Here is a 24,723-nt window from a genome sequence, read left to right as displayed (position 1 = left end):
CAGAGCAGATGGGTTGCCTGTTTTCTCAGACATGCTGAGGCTATTCCAGCCTAACCTGATGGGGCTGCGGGAGGCGTCAGTCTGGCTGGAAGTGCCCATTAACTTCCTTGGCCCCAAAGCCCCAGGCATCTCCATTCTCCCCATCAACCTCTCGGAGATGCAAAAAAGAGAAAAAGACTCACTCTCCACCCCACTTTTGGTATAAAACAAAAATTACGTAAAAAAAAAAAAAAAAAAAAAGGTGGGGGGGGGCGTTTGTATTTCTGCTTACTTTCTGTGGTGCTTAGTACACGTGGAAAAAAAAAAAAAAAAGTCCACTGCGGTGAGTTGATTCCAACTCATAGAGACCCTCTATAGTAAATGGAAGGTTCTTAATTAGCATTAGTCATTAAGTAACCAGACTAGTGACAGATAAAGAAAACCTCTCTTTTTGTCCCTGGGCTCGGAACAGCAGAAGGGAAATCAGTCAAAAACAGGAAAATGCCTTCATTACCTGAGAGATGTCCCGTTCTATCTGCCTTTGGCTGAGGCGCTCCGTGTCTCTCTTCATTTGCTCCTGCTCTCTCTCGAGCTGTTTCTGGGCCGCACGCAGCCTCTCCAGGTCATACTGGTATGTGTCCTTCTTCTGCTGGAGCTCCCTGAGGTCGTTCTCTAAATCCTGCTGCCCACGCTGCACCTTCTCCTCCCACTGGGCCAGCCGGGCCTCGCGCTCCTGCAGCTCCCTCTCACGGGCTTCCCACTCCCGCTCGCGCCTGCGTTTCTCCTCTAGGTGCTGGGCCTGCTGCTTCTGCAGGTTGGCCAGATCCTGCCGCTGCTTCTCCAGGCTGCGCTGCTTCTCCTGCTCAATGAGGGAGCTGGGGCGGGAGGAGCTCCGTGTGAGCACGCGCTCACTCAGCATCAGCTTCTGGTCCTCGATGTAGCTGTCCTGCTGCAACACCACACCCTGAGGGAGAGCAGAGGAGGAGAGAAACGCAGCTCAGGCCCAAGATGAGAGCTAACTTCTGGTCCACCTCCTGACCCGGACTTGGGAGCAGAGCACCACTCACTAAGACAGACCACAACTCTTCTCTGCCTCTATCAGTGGTCTAGGGAAAACGCTCCAGGGTAACTTTGGCAATTATCAAAGAGGAATGCTGAAGGGCAGGAAGTCAGTTTTTTGGTCAAACTTGGTCCCATGCCGTCTGAGGCCACTGGCATTGGCTGGAGTGGGCGAGTGAGTACATGTGCATGTGTATAGGAGGTGGGGGGAGGCAGGAATCCTATGAACTGGAATCAGCTTGAGGGCCCACAACAACACATAACAACAGATCTTCAAGAAAGGAAATGAGCAGAGTTTCAGTACTAAATAGTGGCTGTTTAGGGGAGGGCCATTTTGAGGTACAGAAAACAATTTGTTGTTTTGTTCTGGGTTCCTGAGCTGGACTGTACCTGAAACTATTGAATGGGGGTTGACCAGACCAAGAGGGACGCCTGGGGGCCAGATGCTGACTAAACCTCAGAAGCTGATAAAAGCCCTGAGCCCTGAGGCTCAGATGGATCTTCCTGGTTGGTAATCCTGAACATCTGCTCTTGGGATGGTAGTACGTCCCCTTGGGCCACGAGAGCTCTGCACTAGGACCCTCCTGGACCTGCCTCATGAATCTCTTCATTTGTCCCCTTTTTTGTTATATTTAAAAAAAAAAAAAATTAAAGCTGTTATGAATGGTGTTTCCTATGAGCTCTGTGAGTCGTTTCAGCAAATTATAGGATGACCCAAAGGAGTATTGGGAGCTGGCTGGTCTGAAGTGGAGACAGTCAGGTGAACTCCTGAGCCTGTTGTAGCTAGTACTCTGGAGCAGCAGAGGAAAACCCCAAATCTGGGGCCAGCTGGTCTGAAATGTATGGATTCATGTGGGCTCCTGAGATGGTAGCTGGCACCTGCTGATCTAGCCCTGGTGGCTAGGGATGAGAGACAGAAAGGCTACGTGGGCAGCTGTGGTCAGAAATGAACAGGGGAGGGAAGCTGAGGTTTTCACAGGACACAGCTGGTGCGCACAGTGGGATTTATTATCCACCACACAATCTGCCAGCAGAAGTGGGCAGTCTTACTTTCCCTGAACTGGTTGGCGCAACTGGTGCAGTTGGCAGGTTTGGTAGAGTGACTCTGACTTCACAGCCACCCTACGTAAATACCACATAGAAATACGGAATGTCAACTTATAATACTACAGGCTGTCTGGATGTAAATCATCTCCTAAATGCATGTTAGTACCCTCTGTGCTTTGTGGCCTGGTTACCAAATAGTGCCTGTAGTCAACCATTTCTTCATCAATTCCACTCTAATAAGGTAGATAGTGCCATAACCATTACATTTTATAACCTTTTCCATCACGAGAGTCAGTCTTGCCTAGCATCAGAGCCCCATTTACCCTAAGCAACCTATAAACCTCAAAGATCTAGGTCAACACCACTCCCTTTACTGTTTTTCTCTAAACAGGCAAGTGGAAGAATGAAAGATAAGCCATGTACCTGCAAAGTGCTCAGAATTTCGTGGAGGTGAACAATGCTCTGGATGACCTGAAAGAAAAAACAAAATGGAAACATCATTCCAGGGACTTCTGCGTCTTGGAATCCCTTACACTAAGTGGTTATTTGGCAAGATAATTTCCTAAATACAGCAAGGTGCTTGAATTTTAATGAAATATTGTCAAATTAAAAACGGCAAAGAAAATAAGCATGTACAGGTAGCCAAGACAAGCAAAACAAGACCAAAGAAACAAACAGAACTGTGTATGTAGACAGAACATCAGTACACATTAAAATGTATTATAAAACATAAAACGTCAATCATTTAAAATGACTGGCACACAAACGGCAGACACAGCAATATAACAGAACAGAACACCCGGCGACAAACCGTAAGAATTTAGTCTATGATATAAGTAGCATTCCCAATTAATGGGAAAGGACAGAATATCCAATAAATTGTTCTGAGGAAACCTGGCTAAATCTTTGGGAAAAACTGAGTCTGATTCACACAAAAAAAAGTGAAATGGATTCAAATGTTAAGTGTAAAAATTGAACCATGAAGAAAGCTGGAAGTAAATATAGGAAATGGAAAAGGCTTTTCAAACACAGAAGCAATACAAAAAAACTACAGAAATTTTTTCCCCATATTTTACTACGTAAGAATGTAAAATTACATTAAAAGGCAAAGGTCAAACTTGAACAGAAAGTCAAATAAAAAATATGTGATTAAAAAAGGCTCCCATGAATCAATTAGAAAAAGATGCATTCCCTAGTAGAAAAACAGGCAAGGAACAATTCAGAAGAAATACAAAATAATAATATAATTATTAAAAATGACTTAATCTTATTTGAAATCAAATAAATGAAAATAAAACAAGTACAACTGGAAGTTATCAAACCAATAAAACATCAATAAAAAGTGGTAATATTCAGTGTTGGTGAACATAAGATGAAAATGGATACTCTCGCACCTGACAGGTAGTGACTGATAAATACTGTATAACCTCTTTTCTGGAGAGTAATCTGGCATGTTGAGGAAATAAAAGGCTGTGTAAAAAATGCGTGTACAAGGGTGTGCTTGGCTGCACTGTTTAAAAAGCAAGAAGTAGAAAAAGAATGAACTATTGGAAAAATTGGATCACGGTACACACTGTAGTAATATATAGCTTTTAAACAGCATGTTTTGTAAAACTATGACCTGGCGAAATGCTTACAACGTGTTAAGACAAAAAAAAAAAAAAAAAAAAGGCAGGAAAAATAAAGCTAGAGGCACTATTGATACGAATTATATAAACTGTTTATATACTGGTTCATACATACAAACTCAGACACACAAAGATATGCTCTGTGGTAAAAAAAGATTGGAAATGTGAACACCAAATACATAATAGTAATTATCGCTGAGTGGTGGGATTATGTTTATTTATTTTTAGATTTTCAGACATATTTCAACTTTTCTACCATAAACATCTATCCATTTTATATAAAAAAAAAAAAAATAAAAACTTAACTACCAGGCTTAGCTCCTTTGAGAATACTTTTCATCCTGCATTAAGTTTATCCTTAATAAACTGAGAGAGAAGTCACACAAGACCCAATGGCCACCTATAGGGTATAATCTGTAATGACATGCACAAAAAACAAATTGGTTTTGTACTATTTCTTACCCCAACTCTTCTCACTACAGGGGAAGCTGCCAAATGGAAAAATCAACTAACAGCTAATTTTTAAGCAGGAGACACAGAGAGCAAGCACCCTGTGAAGCCTGTGTGAGGCCAGGTGTATTTCATTTAAGGATAAAAGCATGGGACGGGATTCCCTCAGGACATCACAATATTTAGACTTCCATGCCGACAAGTATAAAACAGTATCTTTCCGTGTTGTAGGGGAAAAAGTGAAAGATCTCCTTAACTTAAAATTTCACAAAGCTCCTCAGAGATTTAATATGTTAAAAGCAAGAAGAAATACAAAGAACATCCTTGGAAAGTACACCCTGAAAAACAACTATCATATACCTAATTCCAGTCTGCTCACAGAGAAAGCCACATACTCAGAGTCAAATAATTTTGGAGATGGGTAACCTCAAGGAATCCCTGGGTGGTGCTCGGACTACTAACAGGAAGGTCGGCAGTTTGAACCCACCCAGAGGCACCTTGGAAGAAAGGCCTGGCGATCAGTTTCTAAAAGAGCACAGCTTCGAAAACCCTATGGAGCAGTTCTATTTTGCACACATGGAGCTGCCATGAGTGGGAATCAAATTCGATGGCAACTGGTTTGGTTTGTTTTGATTTAGTAACCTGAAAAGACTACTTAATAAGAAAGCATCAGGGAGAGCAGGGAACAAGTGAACAGAGTGCAACCACCCTGCAGGATCAGTGAAACTCGGTTCAAGAAAGGTGAAAGTGAGAACTGTTACAACCTGACTCCTAACTAGGAGAACAGCAAGGCTACTTTCACAGCTGAAACACACATTTAGTGAAAAGCAGTTCTCAAAGAACAAAACTCCAGAGTCCTTGCAGCACAGGAAATTACTATGTAGAATTACCCAAGTTAATTTCCCCTGTTCCAGACTTGTAGCTTTTGGCATTGGGTTTGCTATAACTTATATGCAGTGTGACTCAGGCTGAAAAAAACCACCAAGGACACTTCACAGCCTAATGTTTACAGAAAGTTGATTAAAAGAGGATTCTGAAGGACGAGAGCGCATCAGAGGCCATTCTGGTAGGAAATACTCTAAATGGCTAATTCCAAAATGGTGCCCTGGGACTAGGAAAAAAAAGAAAGGTAAAGAAACTGACAACTCTGCAGATTTTAGCCAAGAGTCATCTTGTTTATAACTGCAAAACAAAAATGAGTATTGCTAAGCGAACAATGTTAAGATTAAACATATGCTGCTTTTAAACAGCACAAATGTCCTTACCTCACTGTTTCTTTTAAGCATAAAGCCCAGGTTAGCGTTACCACCCTATAAAACAAACAACACACATTAAAAAAAGAAAGATCACCATGTAAAAACTGAATTCAACATGCTTCTAAGTTATGCTGTGGCCTCTCATTTCCTCCTACCATAGCCTCTCACTGCGAAGCCATGAAGACTTGAGGGTGACTGTTACTGACGCCAGCAAAGCAATCAGATTGGGTTGGAGCATTCAAAACAAACCTCTTAATGAAACTCAGGTCGTGCCAGGGCATGGAAGAGCTACATATATGAACACAGTGTTCTGCACCAGAAAGGCTAAACGGCCAATCAAGGGCGAACCCTTGACTGTGTTGTTTGTTTTAAAAATGTGTTTTCCTCTGGAAATAAAGTAGGAGTTAAAAACAGCAAGTCAGGTACCCAACACAAGATCAAGTGGAATAATTTCACACGCGGTGAATTCACAGGGAAGTGCCACGGAGGTCACAGGGCATTTTAGAAAGACATACCTTCTTCAGGCCACTATCCGATTCTGTCCTCCTAAGATCTTGGCCATCTTCTTCTTCCTTCTCTCCTCCTAAATGAAAAAAAAAAAAAAATTTTTTTAAGTTGTGAAACAGATTGGCTAAGAAAAGAATACAAAATCCATAGCTTAGGTGTATGGTATTTCTGAATTCTATTATAATGCCAAAAAAAGGGAAGCCACCTGGTGGCAGGTAAATAATCATTAATAATCATTTTATTGATGCAAAAGAGCTATGTTGGCAGGGAGAAAAACAAGTATTAGACTCCTTTAGCTACAGCTTAGCTGGGATCCCACAACGATCTTTTTCATTATTCAAATGGAATGTGGCCGAAGGTCCTAGAGTGTTTTAGCAGCTAGCTACCTTGTTTGGATCCCACTAAAACACTTACTGATTGAATACGACAGAGGAAATGGGGCAACTAGAGCAGAGGTCATTTTTTAGTTGTGTGTGACAGTCAAGGATTGCTGGTGAAAGCACACGAGTTCACAATCATTTACCTTTGGAAGCATTCATCTGATGGCAGTCAAATCCTCCAAAGGTCTCTGCTCTCCGGGGCAAGGAAACAGGGCCGACCATGCCTTCTTGCTCAATTGGGCTGCTGATTGCTGGCCCCATTGTTCCTCCCAGGCTTCCGCTCACCAAACCCTGAAGGATCTCCACTGGAAAAAAGGAAACATGCCAAATTGACATCTCATCTTTCAAAGAGAAAAAAAATCTCACGGTAATCTGTGATATGTACAGGAAGCATGATCAGCAAGTTCCAAGAGTGACCGGGTGCCTTCCTTTGCTCAGAGGAGGGTCTCGGCTCAGGGTATGTTTTAGTTGGATTCTACTGAAAATTTAGAGATTACACCTTCAGCCTTATTTACTTACATTAGGCTGAGAAAATCTGAAATGATACAGGGAAGGCAGAGTGATTTACTAGAAGGAGCATGGCTTCTGGAGGAGACCAAAGGTATTGCCTGGAAGTAAGGAGGGCCAACACGAGACCAGCAACTAAAACTGGCAGGGTTTTGACTCCCTCTGATAGTGAATGAGTTCAAGGGACTAGAGCAGTCTTAGCATCTGAAGTCTCGAATACGACCAAGTACAGTTCTTTTCTACAACAGGGCCCCACAGAAAGGAGGAATTGCTGAAAGTGGATAAAAACTGAGCAGGACAGGGACCACAGAGACAAAGGAAAAAGAGGTCCATATAGAATAAGGGAGGGAAACAGACCCAGGAATCTCACAAGACAAGCCAGCACAGATTTCAACACCACATGAAAATGACAGAAGAGTCCTGTGAAGTGAGCAAAGCTATCTGAACAAAGCCTCCTCCTAAAAAATTAAGAATCTAATAATAAAAAAAGATGGGACAATATCAAGGTCAAATCCTATACAAGAAATTGCCTCTGGGTCCAGCTGCGTATCTGAAGGAGATACTAAGACAGTAGAACTGCTGCATGAATGAGGCTCAAATTGTGGGACACTCTCTTGGTCAAAAGCTCAGATTCTTTAAAGATAAGCTGTATGGAAAAGGGATGGTGGGGACTATAAATTAAGACTCTTAAAAGCTATGCCAAAATAAAAAAGCAAGCCTAAACTACAGTGTCTGTGAATAAAAAAACAAAACAAACCCACTGCCGTGTAGTTGATTCCAACTCAGTGGCCCTACAGGGCAGAGCAGAACTGCCCCATTGGGTTTCCAAGGAGTGATTAATGGTTGATTCGAACTGCCAACCTTTTGGTTGGCAGCTGAGCTCTTAACCAGTAGGTGGCCAGGGCTCTGTCTAAGAACAGTTAGGTAATTAAGCCATAAAAAAAAAAAAAAGCAAAAAAAACACAAGCATGCAATTACTAGAAAAGTCACAATGGCTGTCCCTTTTGAAGGAGCAGAGGGAGATATGATGGGGACAGGGCACATGGGGGCTCTGAGGGTAGACAGTCAAGTTGTATTTCTCGAGCAGGGTAGTGGTTACAAGGGATGACCACGTGATAATAATTTACTAAGTGATAACATCTGCATAGTTTTCTGTGTTTTTTTTTTTTTTTTACAACAAAAAAGTAAAGACTGTTAGATAATATTAGCATGTAAACCACTTTAGAAGAGTGCTCCCTAGTAATGCTGAGTGTGAATTACCCTCATTGATTGCACTTTTCATTAAAGGTCCTCCTTTGGGAGCCTCTTCTGTGTTGGACCGGAAGAGGATCCTAGAGCTGTGTGTTGGGGAGCAATCCTCTGGCAACGGGGTGCTGCACTCTGTCATGTCCCGGAAAATTGTCTCCTTCTCTTCCAGTAAGTGTAGGATCTGCTGGTCCTTTTGCTGAAGTTGTTCTGCGGGGCGGATGGAGAAAACACCTTGTGATTCTTTGCATATTATTAGATGACTAATATGTGACCGCCACCTTGTGGTGACTTATGGAAAGGGACAAGACAGAACAACTTTCTTTTTTAAAGGAACAAAAACAATCATCAAGATACCATCATCGAGTTTCTGTTCTGAGATTTCTACCTGGAAAACTAGCCTGGGTCTTTCTCAGCAAACACTGGAAGTTCTGAGAGAACAGTTAAGTCTTCTGACAAATCTGTGTTTGCTTCCATGCCCTTAAACCAGAACAAACCAGTTGCTGTCATGTCATTTCCAACTCATGGTGACCTCTTGTGTAGTAGAGCCAAACTGTGTCCATAGAGTTTTCAATGGCTGACTGAAAGATCACTAGGCCTCTCTTCCTAGGAGCCTCTGGGTGGACTCGAATTGCCAGCCTTTCGGTTAGCAGCCAAGCACTTAATTGTCTGCACCACCCAAGGGCTCCTCTACTCCCTTGCCTCCTGTTTATTTCTGAACCCTCTGCTCTCTGGCTTTGCCCCACCACTCCTCTCCAACTGCTCGTTCCTGAATCCAAGGAGGTCTTTTATTTGATCTTTTCCAGCACCGATGATTACTCCCTCCTTTGAAGATGGCTTTCCTCCTCTACTCTGAGGACATCACTGGTTCTCTTGCTATCATTCCTTCTCAGGACACGTTAGAGATCTACCATCTGCAATGCAAGACCTGGGTTTCCCTCGGTTCCATCGTGAACTGTCTTCTATACTTTCCTTATTTTCCTTCTGGGGAGCTCATTCACTCCCATCGCTTCCATGACTTCCTGTGTGCTGATAACGCACAATACCCCAAATCCCCCTCTTTTTTGGGAGCACTGGTCCACTGTCAGTGGCCATCTCCACTGACTGCCTCATTCTCAGCATGTCAGAAACCAATCTTTCCTCCACTCTTGACATCCCACCTCTTCCCACGAGCCTGTGATCTCCTCCTAGGTAAACCACATCTTTTTCCTCCAGGTTACCCAAGCTGGACACCTGGGAGAGATTTCATTCCTCCCTCTGTCCCATCACCCCTGCCAAGTGTACCAGGTTTGATGGCCTTAGTTCTTACTCACATTCAGCCTTCTTGGCCCATTTCTCACATAGCCTGTTTCCACGGGCTCCCAGGTACTCCTTCCATTTCCAGTGGATCCTTTAACCCCTCAAGCAATTCTGTCAATTTGCTTCAGCAGCGTATGTTAACATTTTTCTTTTTCTTAAAAAATGATATTCTCCTGAGTCAAACCCTTCAGAAGTTCTCTGTTGCCTTTCGAGACCTGGTGCCTTCCCACCTTAATCTCCCATCTCTAAGTCTCAACACTCTAGGCCTACCAAACCTGTCATTCCTTGGCAGAGATGTCAGGCCCTTTTCCACCTTTGCACACAACTATTCTTCCTGTCTGATGAAATGTTTCCCAATGTAGCTCATGTCTCAGCTTCTGAGACTCACCACAGGCAGAATTAGTGGACCTCACACGCTTTACCCGTGCTATGGTGTAAAACCACTCTGTGGCCTGACATTTATGTGTATCTCCCTTACTAGCATATGAGCTCCCGAAGGGTAGGGACTGTTTTAGGAATCCCTGCATCCCCAGCACCCAACAGTATGCCTGGCCAGGTGCTTACTAATGTGAAAAGGAGGAAGTTTTAAAATAAATATGAAGTAACTGGCTCGAGTCTAAATTGGTCCATCATTTTTTTTTCCACTGACAGAAACAGAATTAGAAACTAAAAAAACAAACAAAAATTACTGTACAGCTTGAAGGACTAACCAAACCCCTTGGGTACTTACACTTACTTGACTCTGGGCCTTATTTCTATCCAAAGCAGAGTCTTTACTTACTTTGGAAAATTCAATAGCTAGCCAGCAAAGAGGGAAGAGCACCAGGGTTTCCTGTTCAGAGGAGAGGATAAGAAGTCTGGCTCTGGCATTAACTAGTCATATGGGACTGGAGCGCCTGGCCTTGATGGTCCAAGATTTCTCATGGATACAACGGGGTAAGAGTATCTGTCTTGCAGGGATGTTGACAGGACTGCATACCTAGTAGGTACTCAATGAATGGTGGTTAAGCATAATCAGTGTAAGTACACTTCTTCCTGAAATACCTCAAAACTCATTTGTGAACGCACAGATCAGTGGTAGGGGCTAATGGATAAAGCCACGAACTGGCAGGAACTTTAGAACAGATTAATTGGAGAATTCCTTCCCTCAAAAACCTTTCTCTACTTCTGGTTTTAATCTCCGTAATGACGATACATCTTGGCTTATTCTCCTGTGACATAAAGTATAAACAGTGTCACCAGGGCCAAGAACACTGATGCCAAGATGAGAGCATCCAATATCAGGCACATTCATCTAGGATCAGACACATCCTTAGAGCCGTTCTTCACCAGAACCCATGTCATTTTGTGCTTGGTTTCCCTTTTTGTTAAAAGCTATTCATTTCCCTGTTTTCAAGTGCCTGCCGGGACAGCTCTGGAACCTAGGAGTAGCAAGCAACTCAGAAAACCACTAGCAGTCTTCTGCAACTTCAGACATTCCACAGACCAGGGCCACAGACTACTTGCAGCAGCTTTACCTTTTAATTCCCGGGCTTTGGTGTCCAACATTTTCTTTTCCTCCTCATTCTCACTAGGGATTCCTTCGTCTTCATCTCTGTTCCTAAAACAACCAAAACAAAACAAGACAAAACAAAAAGCTCCTAAGATATTAATTCCTCTGGTCACTGCCAGGTTGGGGTGGAATTGCGGAGAGGCACTGTGAGGTCTGGGAAGGTGGGCCGTGGGGCTGAACTTACAGGGCGGCCATCGTGTCCTGGATGATGTGAATCCAGCTGTTCCGCTCCTCCTTGGAGCTGGCGTGGACTTCGACCATCTCGGGGTCTTTCATCCCCATACTAATCAGGAATAAGCCTTTCTCCTCATGGGCCACTTCTCTTACAATCAGCTTCTTTAAAGAGATCACTGTTGATTTCTGGTCCTGAAAAGAGGGAGGGGACAGATACGATGAATGTATGTAATATTCTAACTCTTAAGGGAACTGCAAGCTCAGGTAAGAGCATACTGCAGAGATTTAAAGGCATCTGGCTTAACAAATAATGGCAGCTTTTGGATAAAGAGATATGCCCCATTATTTAATGAAAGTTTTATTAAACAAGAAGATTTCCAACAGGGGAATGATAATTTATGACTATAAAGGTTTGAGTCACATTTCTGCACTATAAATCCTCCCAGTTTGCCCACAGAATTTGGTCAGCAATAATATAAGTGAACACAATTTATGGGGCCTAACAGCAGAGAAAGATCCCAGGGACAGATTTCTATTTAGCTCAACTGTCAAATGTCCAAGGTTGTGAGGGAACAGAAAAATGGTGATTTCTGGGAAGGAGATGGAGAACAGAAAACTGTGAGGGGTGTACAGAAACTACTCAGAGGTGTTTGTCTTGGGCTAGTTAATTGTGGTTAGGGGGGCAATAATATAGTGTTTATGCCCAATACGTAACTATTTTTAATACTATTAATTGCAAACAGAAAAGAGTAACAATTCAGCTTACCAATGACGCAAAGACGTACTTCTGGTCTTTTTCTTGAAGGAAAACTAAAATATCAGTGAGCAGAACTGCTTGAACCTCTGCGAAGTGGAAATGGGGGGTGGGGAGAGACAAATGAAAATTTACTTTAAAAATTAATAATTAATAGTTACAGAAGGGTCTGAATTACAGGATTACTCAGCAATACACTCCCCACCTGGGCAAATCCTGATCTGATATCACACCTCTCCATGGCAACGGCTATAAAGCTCTGTAGGATACTGATCTGGTTGCTACAGTTTTAAAATGTGATTTATCACCAAAGCCTTGTTTGGGAAAAGTCCAAGCACTCGGCTCTGGAAAGGTATGTCCCATAGGGCAACACTCTAAGAATCAAGTTTGAAAACTGGGCCTCAACAAGTGTTAAATAACAAATACTTTACAAAATACTCAGGTCATAACATTTCTCAATGTCTGACTATAGCAATGGGAAAGGCGTGGGATAAACAAAAAGGAAAGCTGCCAAAAGGTGATCTATAAAAATACCTGAGTCTAATAAAAGACAGACTTCTACATTCCCAAGGGAACAAGAATGGCTCACAGAAAGGCCCTCTGATTTCGCAGGTACATGTGAATACCACAGGCTCTTTCCCCAGCTCCAACATACAAAAGTCAACCTGAACCTCCCTGGACCAGGCAGACGGCCTTCAAGTCTTCTGGAAACAAAATTCACATCCCTAGTTGAATCCACAAATCAAAAATCCCACAACCCATGATCTGACTAATTCTCTAGGAGTACAAAGTGACATTTTCCATATTGCCTAAAGGACAAAATCTGACATCTCTGGAGGTTAGCCTTCTATTGTGATCTTCATCACTTGTAAAGTGGAGCCTACACTTCCTTGGGAGAAGAACTGAACCCATTCCTATGCAGTCTGGCCCCTTTGGCCTCTTCCACAACCTCTGCCATAACTGGAATGCCCTTTCTGTATAATTCATTGCAAAACTATGAAGAAAACAGAAGCAACAGTGTCCAATTCCTAGGGAGGTCTAACTTTTCAGCCTAGACCACAGTAATTTTCCATGTACTACCATTAGTTTTTTTTTTTGAAGGTTATTTTTAAATAATTCAGATGCCTGCCAAAAAAAGAGTTCTAAAACACAAATGTCAATTTCATTGGATCCTAAAGTTTATATGATCAGTGTCAGTGGATCAGAGAAAAACAATCCCACCCCTTTCCAAGGGTACCCAACGCAGTACTGGCTGTTCTTGGCATGGGTTCACTTGGGGTGAAAATGACTAAACACCACTCCTATCTCCACTGGAGGGATTTAAGGCCAGAAAACCTATCATTCTCCATGGGCTTGACCACAACTTTATTCAACAGCTGGAATCTATTAGTTTATTCTGAGGATGAATAAATAAACTGCTGTGTTAAGGGAAGAATAAAGTGCTGGCTCCAGGCAGTGGCAGCACCTCTAGGAAATTCAGGTCCTTTCAAGAGAGAGCAGGTATTCCTGGAACTGCTACCCTGCCTCAAAGACAGACTCAAAGTGGCAGAGTGGAAAGAGTCCTGAATTAGGGTTCTCTGAGCATCACAGAACAGAGTTCAGCTGCTAACAGAAAGGCTGGAGGTTTGAGTCCCCCCAGAGGTGCCTCAAAAGAAAGGCCTAGAGATCGATTTCTGAAAAATCAGCCACTGAAAACCCTGTGGAACAGTCCTACTGACGCACGTGGGGTTGCCACCAGTTGGAGTCAACTCGATGGCAACTGGTAGGTAGTAACTGCAATTCAGATCCAGATTAGCTCTGCCTCTGGGTTTCTCTGTTACCAGTTTCTCTTATTCCTATCTGCACTCTAAAATGCTACCAGTCCTTGTACTAAAAAACAATCTAATTTATTCCTTTCCTACTAAAAACCCTCCACTGTGAACCCATTCTTTGCCTTGCCCTATCAACAGTGAGGTTTGAACCCACCCAGAAGCACCTTAGAAGATAGGCCTGGCAATCTGTTTCTCAAAGGTCACAGCCTTGAACACCCTACAGAGCAGTTCTACTCTGCAACACACGGGGTCAGCACAGGTCTGAATCCACTTGGCAGTAATTAACAACAACAATGTCAATAGTATCACTTGTGAACTTTCTAGTCTAGGGTACACATCCCAGTACAACCTGGTCCGCACCACTTCTTAAGGCTTATTTTCCCAATCTTCTCCGTCATTCGCTCTGCCTGTCTGACTGAGATGGCCACTGTCTACCCTTCCCTGCATGTGCCAGACCCTTTCAAATCCTCCCGAAATGCATCCTTCCTTTCGTCTGGCACCCTCCTCTTCATCCTTCAAGACAAGTCAAACGTCACCACCTTCCAAAGTCTTTAGAAAATTCCCAGGCAACTGGCTACTCCTGGCCTCTTCTGGTATCCAGCGCACACCTCTAGTCCAGCACTCACCACATCATGTGCCACTACTGCCTTGTTGTTGTCATCATGTACCAAACAGTCAATTCCGATTCACAGTGACCCTTACAAGCCTCTTTATTTTGATCTCAACTTCTGAGGACATGTCCTGCTTCATTTATCTTTGAAACCACCGAGGGATGACTGCCTGGGACTTCTCTCCTATTTGCTCTAAGCATATTGAGACTCTAGGTAAGGACTCTTGGTTGGGTAGTCCCTGAGGGCAGTTACCTACATCACTGCTTAGTGCTCAGAGATGAGAGAAACACACATTAAATGCAACAGAGTTTTATATCAGTGGGGCTGATGGCACTGGCCTGGGTTTCATGGATTCACTTTATCCAGGCAGGGAGAAGCGGTGGGTATCCTCAAGACTACCTGGGAAGTCAGACCTCCCATATAGGCCCATAGGGTATAGGTTTGACAAAAACAATTATTTTTAAACGAATCAGATATGCAGATGAATTAAAAAGCAAACCTCGTAACTTCCTTAACTTGATGGAGCCAACCATGTGAAAAGTGAAAACTAAAACTAAACGGAAAATGAACCTCTTTTATCATCTCTTTTGCTTTAGCGTGAGATCCAGGAGGAGAATCACAAAGTCTAACAGAACACCTAGTCGATGTGAGTTAGGCTTCCATGTCTAACACTGCTGTAACGAACGCTGCGGAGGACGCAGCTCACTCTTCATGAGGACCCACGAGAGAGTACTCTAAGGTCTCTTCTGAAGAAATCGTTTGTTTTTACTCTCATAAAACCAGCTGCCAGGGAGTCAGCTCCAACTTGTGGTGACCCTACGTGTGTCAGAGTAGAGCTGTGCTCCACAGGGTTCTCAGTGGCTGATTTTTCAGAAGTAGATCGTCAGGCCTTTCTCCTGTGGCACTTCTGGGTGGACTCAAACTTCCAGCCTTTTTGTTAGCAGGTGAGCATGTTAATCACCCAGGGATTCCTTTTAATCTCACAGAGCGTGAACTGTGTGAGTGACTGTGTTTCCCTCCTTAAAACTGTTCCACCAGAAACTCCAATCCCAAATTTGTTGCCCAGCTCTCAAAGGGAAAGGAATAGGCCTTAACCGCGTGCATTTTCACATGGGTTTCATCCTTCGCTTTTTTTTTTTTAATCTCATTTCCCCTTGCCCCCGATTACACCATTTTCTTGCTATCTTACTTTATTTTATAAACTTTACCTCAAACCAGTCCTTTTTGATGTAAGATTAAGAATAATTAAATGATTGTTGCTCCTACGGGATTTTTGGATATGGGCTCTCTAGGAAAAAATCTGGTGGTGAATTTCTAACCGAAGCATTTGGATTTTATCTGCCCTTGTCAAGCACACACTTGTCTCAGACAAAGAGAGCCTTACCTTTCAACCTTCCAGCCATGTTCTTCAGAAATACACTCCCGTCCCGCACAAGCTTCTTCCGTTTCAAATCCTCCTTCGCAAACATCTGACCACTCTTCATCCTCATGATCGACTTGCTATCTGTCTTCGTATAAATTTCAATGAGACGCACTTTCTTCTCATAACTTGCCACTTTGCTGTCTACAGCTCCAATCACATCCTTCACCAGACTCAAGGACTGGGCTAAATCTTCCTCCTCCACTTCATTGTCTTAGAAGGAAAGAATAATCCTGTTTTTAATCAATCCTTTTCCAGAGGGGGAATCCTGCCTTCTCACCCTACACCTTGACCAGTTCCCCCCTCTGATGATGCTATTAGAGTGAAGCCAACTTATCAAAGGTCACATGCCTATCTCCCTCTGTCATAATGTTAATTCTAAAGAAAGCTAGATGTTTTCAGTGGTACAGACAACATGCAATTACATGCTATAGTCTGAAACAGAAGGATGGAGAGTAGAAGAGAGAGCAGCAGTATGTTTTTTACGCTTACTGGCAGCACTGGTGGGAATTATCTCCCAGTCTAGCACATAAGGGGGGAATAAGTTGTTCAAGTCATTGAACTCTTGAGGGAATCAATAAGTGGTTCCCCTCCCTTCCTATCATCTATACTACGCTTGGTGACATAACATTTCAAGTTTTCACTAAGAACACTGATTTGAAGATGAAATACAGGATCCTTTTTAGACCTACTAGAGCATAAAAAGGTTCCTCTAAAGGGGGTCTCACATGCTACTGGACAGACTGCAAGCAATCCACTGGCACATGAGACTGAGTGAAAGGGGAGGCTCACCTTTGGTATACTGCAACATTCTCTGGAATAGAACTGGGTACTTGGTGATGCGCTGGGTCACAAGCAAAATGCACTCTGGGATTCCAAGCCTTCTCACCACTGAGCTGCTCATCTTCTTCTGTAAGGGGGTAAAAAACAGGACCCACATGAGGAAGAAGGCTCTAGCTAAAACTGACAGCGACACATTGCCCTTGGTGCATTACGGGGGTTTTCACGCTGTACATCAATACCTTTACAAAGGCTTGAAAACGCTTATCCTTGGTATAAAGGTCTTTGAAGTAGTTTACAGACTGGGTGTGCTGCCCACAAAACTTGCCATATGTCTTCTTTAAGCGTTCTGCATTCTCACCTGAAAACTGAGAAAAGAGAGATCCGATGTTATGCCAAAACGCAGACTGCTAATAAAGTCTAATAAGGTCTAGTACCCATTTTATAAAAGGGATCCAGTCTATTCGTAAAACCCAAGAGTGCTTCCTCACAGATCCCGCCAAAAGATTAAAAACTTACAGCCTCATACACTGCTAGTGGGAATAAAAAATGGTACAGCCACTTTGGAAAACAGTCCAGAAGGTCCTCAAAAGGATAAACTTATGACGTGACTTAGCAATTCCACTCCTAGGTATGTACTCAAGAGAAATGAAAACATATATCCACACATCAACTTGTACACAAATGTTCATACAATATTCATAGTGGCCAAAAAGTGGAGACAACCCAAATGTCTATCAACTGATGAATGGATAAATAAAATGCAGAGTATCTATACAATTGTGGTATATAATACAAAGATGTGTTATGAGCAATAAAAAATGTATGAATGCATACTATAACACATATGAACCTTGAAAACATGCTAAAGAAGTCAGTCACCAAAGATCACATATGATTCCATATATACGAAATGTAGAGAACAGGCAAATCTACACAGACAAAAAGTAGATTAGTGGTTGCCTAGGGCTGGGGATGGGGCAGTGGGGAGGTGGGGAAATTGGGGCTTAAGAGTGCATGGTTTCTTTTAGGGGTGATGAAAATGTTCTATAAAATATAAAAATCATTGTGAGATGTAATTCACATGCCATACAGTTCACTCATTTGAAGGATACAATTCAGTGGTTTACAGTACATTCAGAGTTGTACAAACATCACCATAATCAATTATAGAACACACACACGTGTGTGTACATAAACTTACAGGAAGACCTATGTACTGTACGAAGAAATGCAAAATGTATGCTAACCTTCATTTGTGGTAAAGACAATAAAACCAGGAGACTCATGTTCAGTTTTTCATGAGACATTCAATGTAAAAAATTTGACCTTGATAAGTTAGAATATCATCCAGAAACAGCCCTCTTTCCCTAGGGATCTATTTATCCTACTTACCTCAGGCCAGCAATCCTAGCAACAACTCTGCATGGCCCTTAAATCATTCCCAAATGTGTGCAATCCCAACGGTTTGTCTGAAGAAATGTTCACTTTGAGGTAAATCAACAAGTTTCTGCTTGTGGTTCCTATGATACATGCTAAGCATCGATTTCCATCATACTAAAAATCTCTGGAGACAACTCAACTGACCTTACCAAAAAACCTGAAAAAAGGTTCAGGGTAGCTTTTCCTTTTCCCATTTACCAATGGAGAAACTAAGGCAAGAAGATCTTCAGTGATGTGTTGACATCACAAAGCAAGTGACCTGCACGGCTGACCCTAGCACCGGCATACAACAAATGGGGCTGAGATGTGAATCCTGCCATCAGAGGTCTTATAAGAGGATGTGCACAGATACAAGACGCTACAAACGATAATTCAAGTCAAGGTCACATGTGGGAGGTGCCTGCACAGGTCTGATGGCAGAGGAGGGGGAGAGAGAAACGGGAAATGTTTGAGAGGGGGGATATTTGGAGAGGAAGATCCCCGTTAACAGGGTTTGGGCCCTGACTGTCCTCACAGATACCTGTGTTACAGCATTTACCATCCTGCATTTGCACTGATTTTTTTTTTTTTTTTTTTATAATAACTTTTATTAAGCTTCAAGTGAACGTTTACAAATCCAATCAGTCTGTCACATATAAGTTTACATACATCTCACTCCCTACTCCCACTTACTCTCCCCGTCTTGAGTCAGCCCTTTCAGTCTCTCCTTTCTTGACAATTTTGCCGGCTTCCCTCTCTCTCTATCCTCCCATCCCCCCTCCAGGCAAGAGTTGCCAACACAATCTCAAGTGTCCACCTGATATAATTAGCTCACTCTTCATCAGCATCTCTCTCCCACCCGCTGACCAGTCCCTTTCATTTCTGATGAGTTGTCTTCGGGGATGGTTCCTGTCCTGTGTCAACAGAAGGTCTGGGGAGCATGGCCGCCGGGATTCCTCCAGTCTCAGTCAGACCATTAAGTTTGGTCTTCTTATGAGAATTTGGGGTCTGCATCCCACTGATCTCCTGCTCCCACAGGGGTCCTCTGCTGAGCTCCCTGTCTGGGCAGACATTGATTGTGGCCGGGCACCAACTAGTTCTTCTGGTCTCAGGATGATGTAGGTCTCTGGTTCATGTGGCCCTTTCTGTCTCTTGGGCTCTTAGTTGTCATGTGGGCTTGGTGTTCTTCATTTTCCTTTGCTCCAGGTGGGTTGAGACCAATTGCTGCATCTTAGATGGCTGCTTGTTAGCATTTAAGACCCCAGACGCCACATTTCAAAGTGGGATGCAGAATGATTTCATAATAGAATTATTTTGCCAATTGATTTAGAAGTCCCCGCAAACCATGTTCCCCAGACCCCCGCGCTTGCTCCGCTGACCTTTGAAGCATTCATTTTATCCCGGAAACTTCTTTGCTTTTGGTCCAGTCCAATTGAGCTGACCTTCCATGTATTGAGTGTTGTCTTTCCCTTCACCTAAAGCAGTTCTTATCTACTGATTAATCAATAAAAAACCCTCTCCCACCCTCCCTCCCTCCCCCCCTCGTAACCACAAAAGTATGTGTTCTTCTCAGGTTTACTATTTCTCAAGATCTTATAATAGTGGTCTTATACAATATTTGTCCTTTTGCCTCTGACTAATTTCGCTCAGCATAATGCCTTCCAGGTTCCTCCATGTTATGAAATGTTTCAGAGATTCGTCACTGTTCTTTATCGATGCGTAGTATTCCATTGTGTGAATATACCACAATTTATTTACCCATTCATCCGTTGATGGACACCTTGGTTGCTTCCAACTTTTTGCTATTGTAAACAGAGCTGCAATAAACATGGGTGTGCATGTATCTGTTTGTATGAAGGCTCTTGTATCTCTAGGGTATATTCCTAGGAGTGGGATTTCTGGGTTGTATGGTAGTTCTATTTCTAACTGTTTAAGATAACGCCAGATAGATTTCCAAAGTGGTTGTACCATTTTACATTCCCACCAGCAGTGTATGAGAGTTCCAATCTCTCCGCAGCCTCTCCAACATTTATTATTTTGTGTTTTTTGGATTAATGCCAGCCTTGCTGGTGTGAGATGGAATCTCATCGTAGTTTTAATTTGCATTTCTCTAATGGCTAATGATCGAGAGCATTTTCTCATGTATCTGTTGGCTGCCTGAATATCTTCTTTAGAGAAATGTGTGTTCATATCCTTTGCCCACTTCTTGATTGGGTTGTTTGTCTTTTTGTGGTTGAGTTTTGCCAGAATCATGTAGATTTTAGAGATCAGGCGCTGGTCGGAGATGTCATAGCTGAAAATTCTTTCCCTATCTGTAGGTGGTCTTTTTACTCTTTTGGTGAAGTCTTTAGATGAGCATAGGTGTTTGATTTTTAGGAGCTCCCAGTTATCTGGTTTCTCTTATCATTTTTGGTAATGTTTTGTATTCTGTTTATACCTTGTATTAGGGCTCCTAGGGTTGTCCCAATTTTTTCTTCCATGATCTTTATCGTTTTAGTCTTTATGTTTAGGTCTTTGATCCACTTGGAGTTAGTTTTTGTGCATGGTGTGAGGTATGGGTCCTGTTTCATTTTTTTGCAAATGGATATCCAGTTATGCCAGCACCATTTGTTAAAAAGGCTATCTTTTCCCCAGTTAATTGACACTGGTCCTTTGTCAAATATCAGCTGCTCATACGTGGATGGATCTATGTCTGGGTTCTCAATTCTGTTCCATTGGTCTATGTGTCTGTTGTTGTACCAATACCAGGCTGTTTTGACTACTGTGGCTGTATAATAGGTTCTGAAGTCAGGTAAGGTGAGGCCTCCCACTTTCTTCTTCTTTTTCAGTAGTGCTTTGCTTATCCGGGGCTTCTTTCCGTTCCATATGAAATTGGTGATTTGTTTCTCTATCCCCTTAAAATATGACATTGGAATTTGGATCGGAAGTGCGTTAAATGTATAGATGGCTTTTGGTAGAATAGACATTTTTACTATGTTAAGTCTTCCTATCCATGAGCAAGGTATGTTTTTCCACTTAAGTATGTCCTTTTGAATTCCTTGTAGTAGAGCTTTGTAGTTTTCTTTGTATAGGTCTTTTACATCCTTGGTAAGATTTATTCCTAAGTATCTTATCTTCTTGGGGGCTATTGTGAATGGTATTGATTTGGTAATTTCCTCTTCGGTGTTCTTTTTGTTGATGTAGAGGAATCCAAGTGATTTTTGTATGTTTATTTTATAACCTGAGACTCTGCCAAACTCTTCTATTAGTTTCAGTAGTTTTCTGGAGGATTCCTTAGGGTTTTCTGTGTATATAATCATGTCATCTGCAAATAGTGATAACTTTACTTCTTCCTTGCCAATCCGGATACCTTTTATTTCTTTGTCTAGCCTGATTGCCCTGGCTAAGACTTCCAACACGATGTTGAATAAGAGCGGTGATAAAGGGCATCCTTGTCTGGTTCCCGTTCTCAAGGGAAATGCTTTCAGGTTCTCTCCATTTAGAGTGATATTGGCTGTTGGCTTTGCATAGATGCCCTTTATTATGTTGAGGAATTTTCCTTCAATTCCTATTTTGGTGAGAGTTTTTATCATGAATGGGTGTTGGACTTTGTCAAATGCCTTTTCTGCATCAATTGATAAGATCATGTGGTTTTTGTCTTTTGATTTATTTATGTGATGGATTACATTAATGGTTTTTCTGATATTAAACCAGCCTTGCATACCTGGTATAAATCCCACTTGATCAGGGTGAATTATTTTTTTGATGTGTCGTTGGATTCTATTGGCTAGAATTTTGTTGAGGATTTTTGCATCAATGTTCATGAGGGATATAGGTCTATAATTTTCTTTTTTTGTAATGTCTTTACCTGGTTTTGGTATCAGGGAGATGGTGGCTTCATAGAATGAGTTGGGTAGTATTCCGTCATTTTCTATGCTTTGGAATACCTTTAGTAGTAGTGGTGTTAACTCTTCTCTGAAAATTTGGTAGAACTCTGCAGTGAAGCCGTCCGGGCCAGGACTTTTTTTTGTTGGGAGTTTTTTGATTACCGTTTCAATCTCTTTTTTTGTTATGGGTCTATTTAGTTGTTCTACTTCTGAATGTGTTAGTTTAGGTAGGTAGTGTTTTTCCAGGAATTCATCCATTTCTTCTAGGTTTTCAAATTTGTTAGAGTACAATTTTTCATAATAATCTGAAATGATTCTTTTAATTTCATTTGGTTCTGTTGTGATGTGGTCCTTCTCATTTCTTATTCGGGTTATTTGTTTCCTTTCCTGTATTTCTTTAGTCAGTCTAGCCAATGGTTTATCAATTTTGTTAATTTTTTCAAAGAACCAGCTTTTGGCTTTGTTAATTCTTTCGATTGTTTTTCTGTTCTCTAATTCATTTAGTTCAGCTCTAATTTTTATTATTTGTTTTCTTCTGGTGCCTGATGGATTCTTTTGTTGCTCACTTTCTATTTGTTCAAGTTGTAGGGACAGTTCTCTGATTTTGGCTCTTTCTTCTTTTTGTATGTGTGCATTTATCGATATAAATTGGCCTCTGAGCACTGCTTTTGCTGTGTCCCAGAGGTTTTGATAGGAAGTATTTTCATTCTCGTTGCTTTCTATGAATTTCCTTATTCCCTCCTTGATGTCTTCTATAACCCAGTCTTTTTTCAGGAGGGTATTGTTCATTTTCCAAGTATTTGATTTCTTTTCCCTCGTTTTTCTGTTATTGATCTCTAGTTTTATTACCTTGTGGTCTGAGAAGATGCTTTGTAATATTTCGATGTTTTGGACTCTGCAAAGGTTTGTTTTATGACCTAATATGTGGTCTATTCTAGAGAATGTTCCATGTGCGCTGGAAAAAAAAGTATATTTTGCAGCAGTTGGGTGGAGAGTTCTGTATAAGTCAATGAGGTCAAGTTGGTTGATTGTTGTAATTAGATCTTCCGTGTCTCTGTTGAGCTTTTTACTGGATGTCCTGTCCTTCTCCGAAAGTGGTGTGTTGAAGTCTCCTACTATAATTGTGGAGGTATCTATCTTGCTTTTCAGTTCTATTAAAATTTGATTTATGTATCTTGCAGCCCTGTCATTGGGTGCATAAATATTTAATATGGTTATGTCTTCCTGATCAATTGTCCCTTTTATCATTATATAGTGTCCTTCTTTATCCTTTGTGGTGGATTTAAGTCTAAAGTCTATTTTGTCAGAAATTAATATTGCTACTCCTCTTCTTTTTTGCTTATTGTTTGCTTGATATACTTTTTTCCATCCTTTGAGTTTTAGTTTGTTTGTGTCTCTAAGTCTAAGGTGTGTCTCTTGTAGGCAGCATATAGATGGATCGTGTTTCTTTATCCAGTCTGTGACTCTCTGTCTCTTTATTGGTGCATTTAGTCCATTTACATTCAGGGTAATTATAGATAAATAAGTTTTTAGTGCTGTCATTTTGATGCCTTTTTATGTGTGTTGTTGACAATTTCATTTTTCCACATACTTTTTTGTGCTGAGACGTTTTTCTTAGTAAATTGTGAGATCCTCATTTTCATAGTGTTTGACTTTATGTTAGTTGAGTCGTTACGTTTTTCTTGGCTTTTATCTTGAGTTATAGAGTTGTTATACCTTTTTGTGGTTACCTCATTATATACCCCTATTTTACTAAGTAAAAACCTAACTTTTATTGTCCTATATCGCCTTGTATCACTCTCCATATGGCAGTTCAATGCCTCCTGTATTTAGTCCCTCTTTTTGATTATTGTGATCTTTTACCTATTGACTTCCATGATTCCCTGTTATGTGTATTTTTTTTTTTTAATTAATCTTAATTTGTTTGTTTTTGTGATTTCTCTATTTGAGTTGATATCAGGACGTTCTGTTTTGTGACCTTGTGTTGTGCTGATATCTGATATTATTGGTTCTGTGACCAAACAATATCCTTTAGTATTTCTTGCAGCTTTGGTTTGGTTTTTGCAAATTCTCTAAACTTGTGTTTGTCTGTAAATATCTTAATTTCGCCTTCATATTTCAGAGAGAGTTTTGCTGGATATATGATCCTTGGTTGGCAGTTTTTCTCCTTCAGTGTTCTGTATATGTCGTCCCATTCCCTTCTTGCCTGCATGGTTTCTGCTGAGTAGTCAGAACATATTCTTATTGATTCTCCCTTGAAGGAAACCTTTCTTTTCTCCCTGGCTGCTTTTAAAATTTTCTGTTTATCTTTGGTTTTGGTGAGTTTGATGATAATATGTCTTGGTGTTTTTCTTTTTGGATCAGTCTTAAATGGGGTTCGATGAGCATCTTGGATAGATATCCTTTCGTCTTTCATGATGTCAGGGAAGTTTTCTGTCAGAAGTTCTTCAACTATTTTCTCTGTGTTTTCTGTCCCCCCTCCCTGTTCTGGGACTCCAATCACCCGCAGGTTATCCTTCTTGATAGAGTCCCACATAATTCTTAGGGTTTCTTCATTTTTTTTAATTCTTTTATCTGATTTTTTTTCAGCTATGTTGGTGTTGATTCCCTGGTCCTCCAGATGTCCCAGTCTGCATTCTAATTGCTCGAGTCTGCTCCTCTGACTTCCTAGTGTGTTGTCTAATTCTGTTATTTTATTGTTAATCTTTTGGATTTCTACATGTTGTCTCTCTATGGATTCTTGCAACTTATTAATTTTTCCAGTATGTTCTTGAATAATCTTTTTGAGTTCTTCAACAGTTTTATCAGTGTGTTCCTTGGCTTTTTCTGCAGATATCCTAATTTCATTTGTGATATCATTAAGCATTCTGTAAATTAGTTTTTTATATTCTGTATCTGATAATTCCAAAATTGTATCTTCATTTGGGAAAGATTTTGATTCTTTTGTTTGGGGGGTTGGAGAAGCTGTCACGGTCT

General features: G+C 41.5%; 1 protein-coding gene across 16 annotated transcripts in view; it reads right to left on the bottom strand.

Annotated features, from left to right (window-relative positions):
• AKAP13 (A-kinase anchoring protein 13) overlaps positions 1-24,723 on the bottom strand; it is a 412,106-nt gene that overhangs the window by 16,578 nt on the left and 370,805 nt on the right. For 15 of the 16 annotated variants that reach the window (XM_064267087.1, XM_064267095.1, XM_064267090.1 and 12 more), the window contains 12 exons: positions 16,702-16,827; positions 16,472-16,589; positions 15,644-15,892; positions 11,850-11,926; positions 11,094-11,275; positions 10,875-10,957; positions 8,074-8,268; positions 6,450-6,611; positions 5,935-6,002; positions 5,429-5,473; positions 2,509-2,556; positions 494-943 (listed from right to left, as the gene is read on the bottom strand). In XM_064267087.1, coding sequence (XP_064123157.1) covers positions 494-943; positions 2,509-2,556; positions 5,429-5,473; positions 5,935-6,002; positions 6,450-6,611; positions 8,074-8,268; positions 10,875-10,957; positions 11,094-11,275; positions 11,850-11,926; positions 15,644-15,892; positions 16,472-16,589; positions 16,702-16,827 — 1,803 coding nt within the window. The remainder of the gene's footprint in view (positions 1-493; positions 944-2,508; positions 2,557-5,428; positions 5,474-5,934; positions 6,003-6,449; positions 6,612-8,073; positions 8,269-10,874; positions 10,958-11,093; positions 11,276-11,849; positions 11,927-15,643; positions 15,893-16,471; positions 16,590-16,701; positions 16,828-24,723) is intronic. The other variant, XM_064267092.1, reaches the window with a different exon arrangement.

Source organism: Loxodonta africana, chromosome 13 (assembly GCF_030014295.1).
Source record: "Loxodonta africana isolate mLoxAfr1 chromosome 13, mLoxAfr1.hap2, whole genome shotgun sequence".
Lineage (NCBI taxonomy): Eukaryota > Metazoa > Chordata > Mammalia > Proboscidea > Elephantidae > Loxodonta > Loxodonta africana.
Note: the sequence above shows the minus strand (reverse complement) of the source record. Positions and strands in the feature narration are given on the sequence as shown.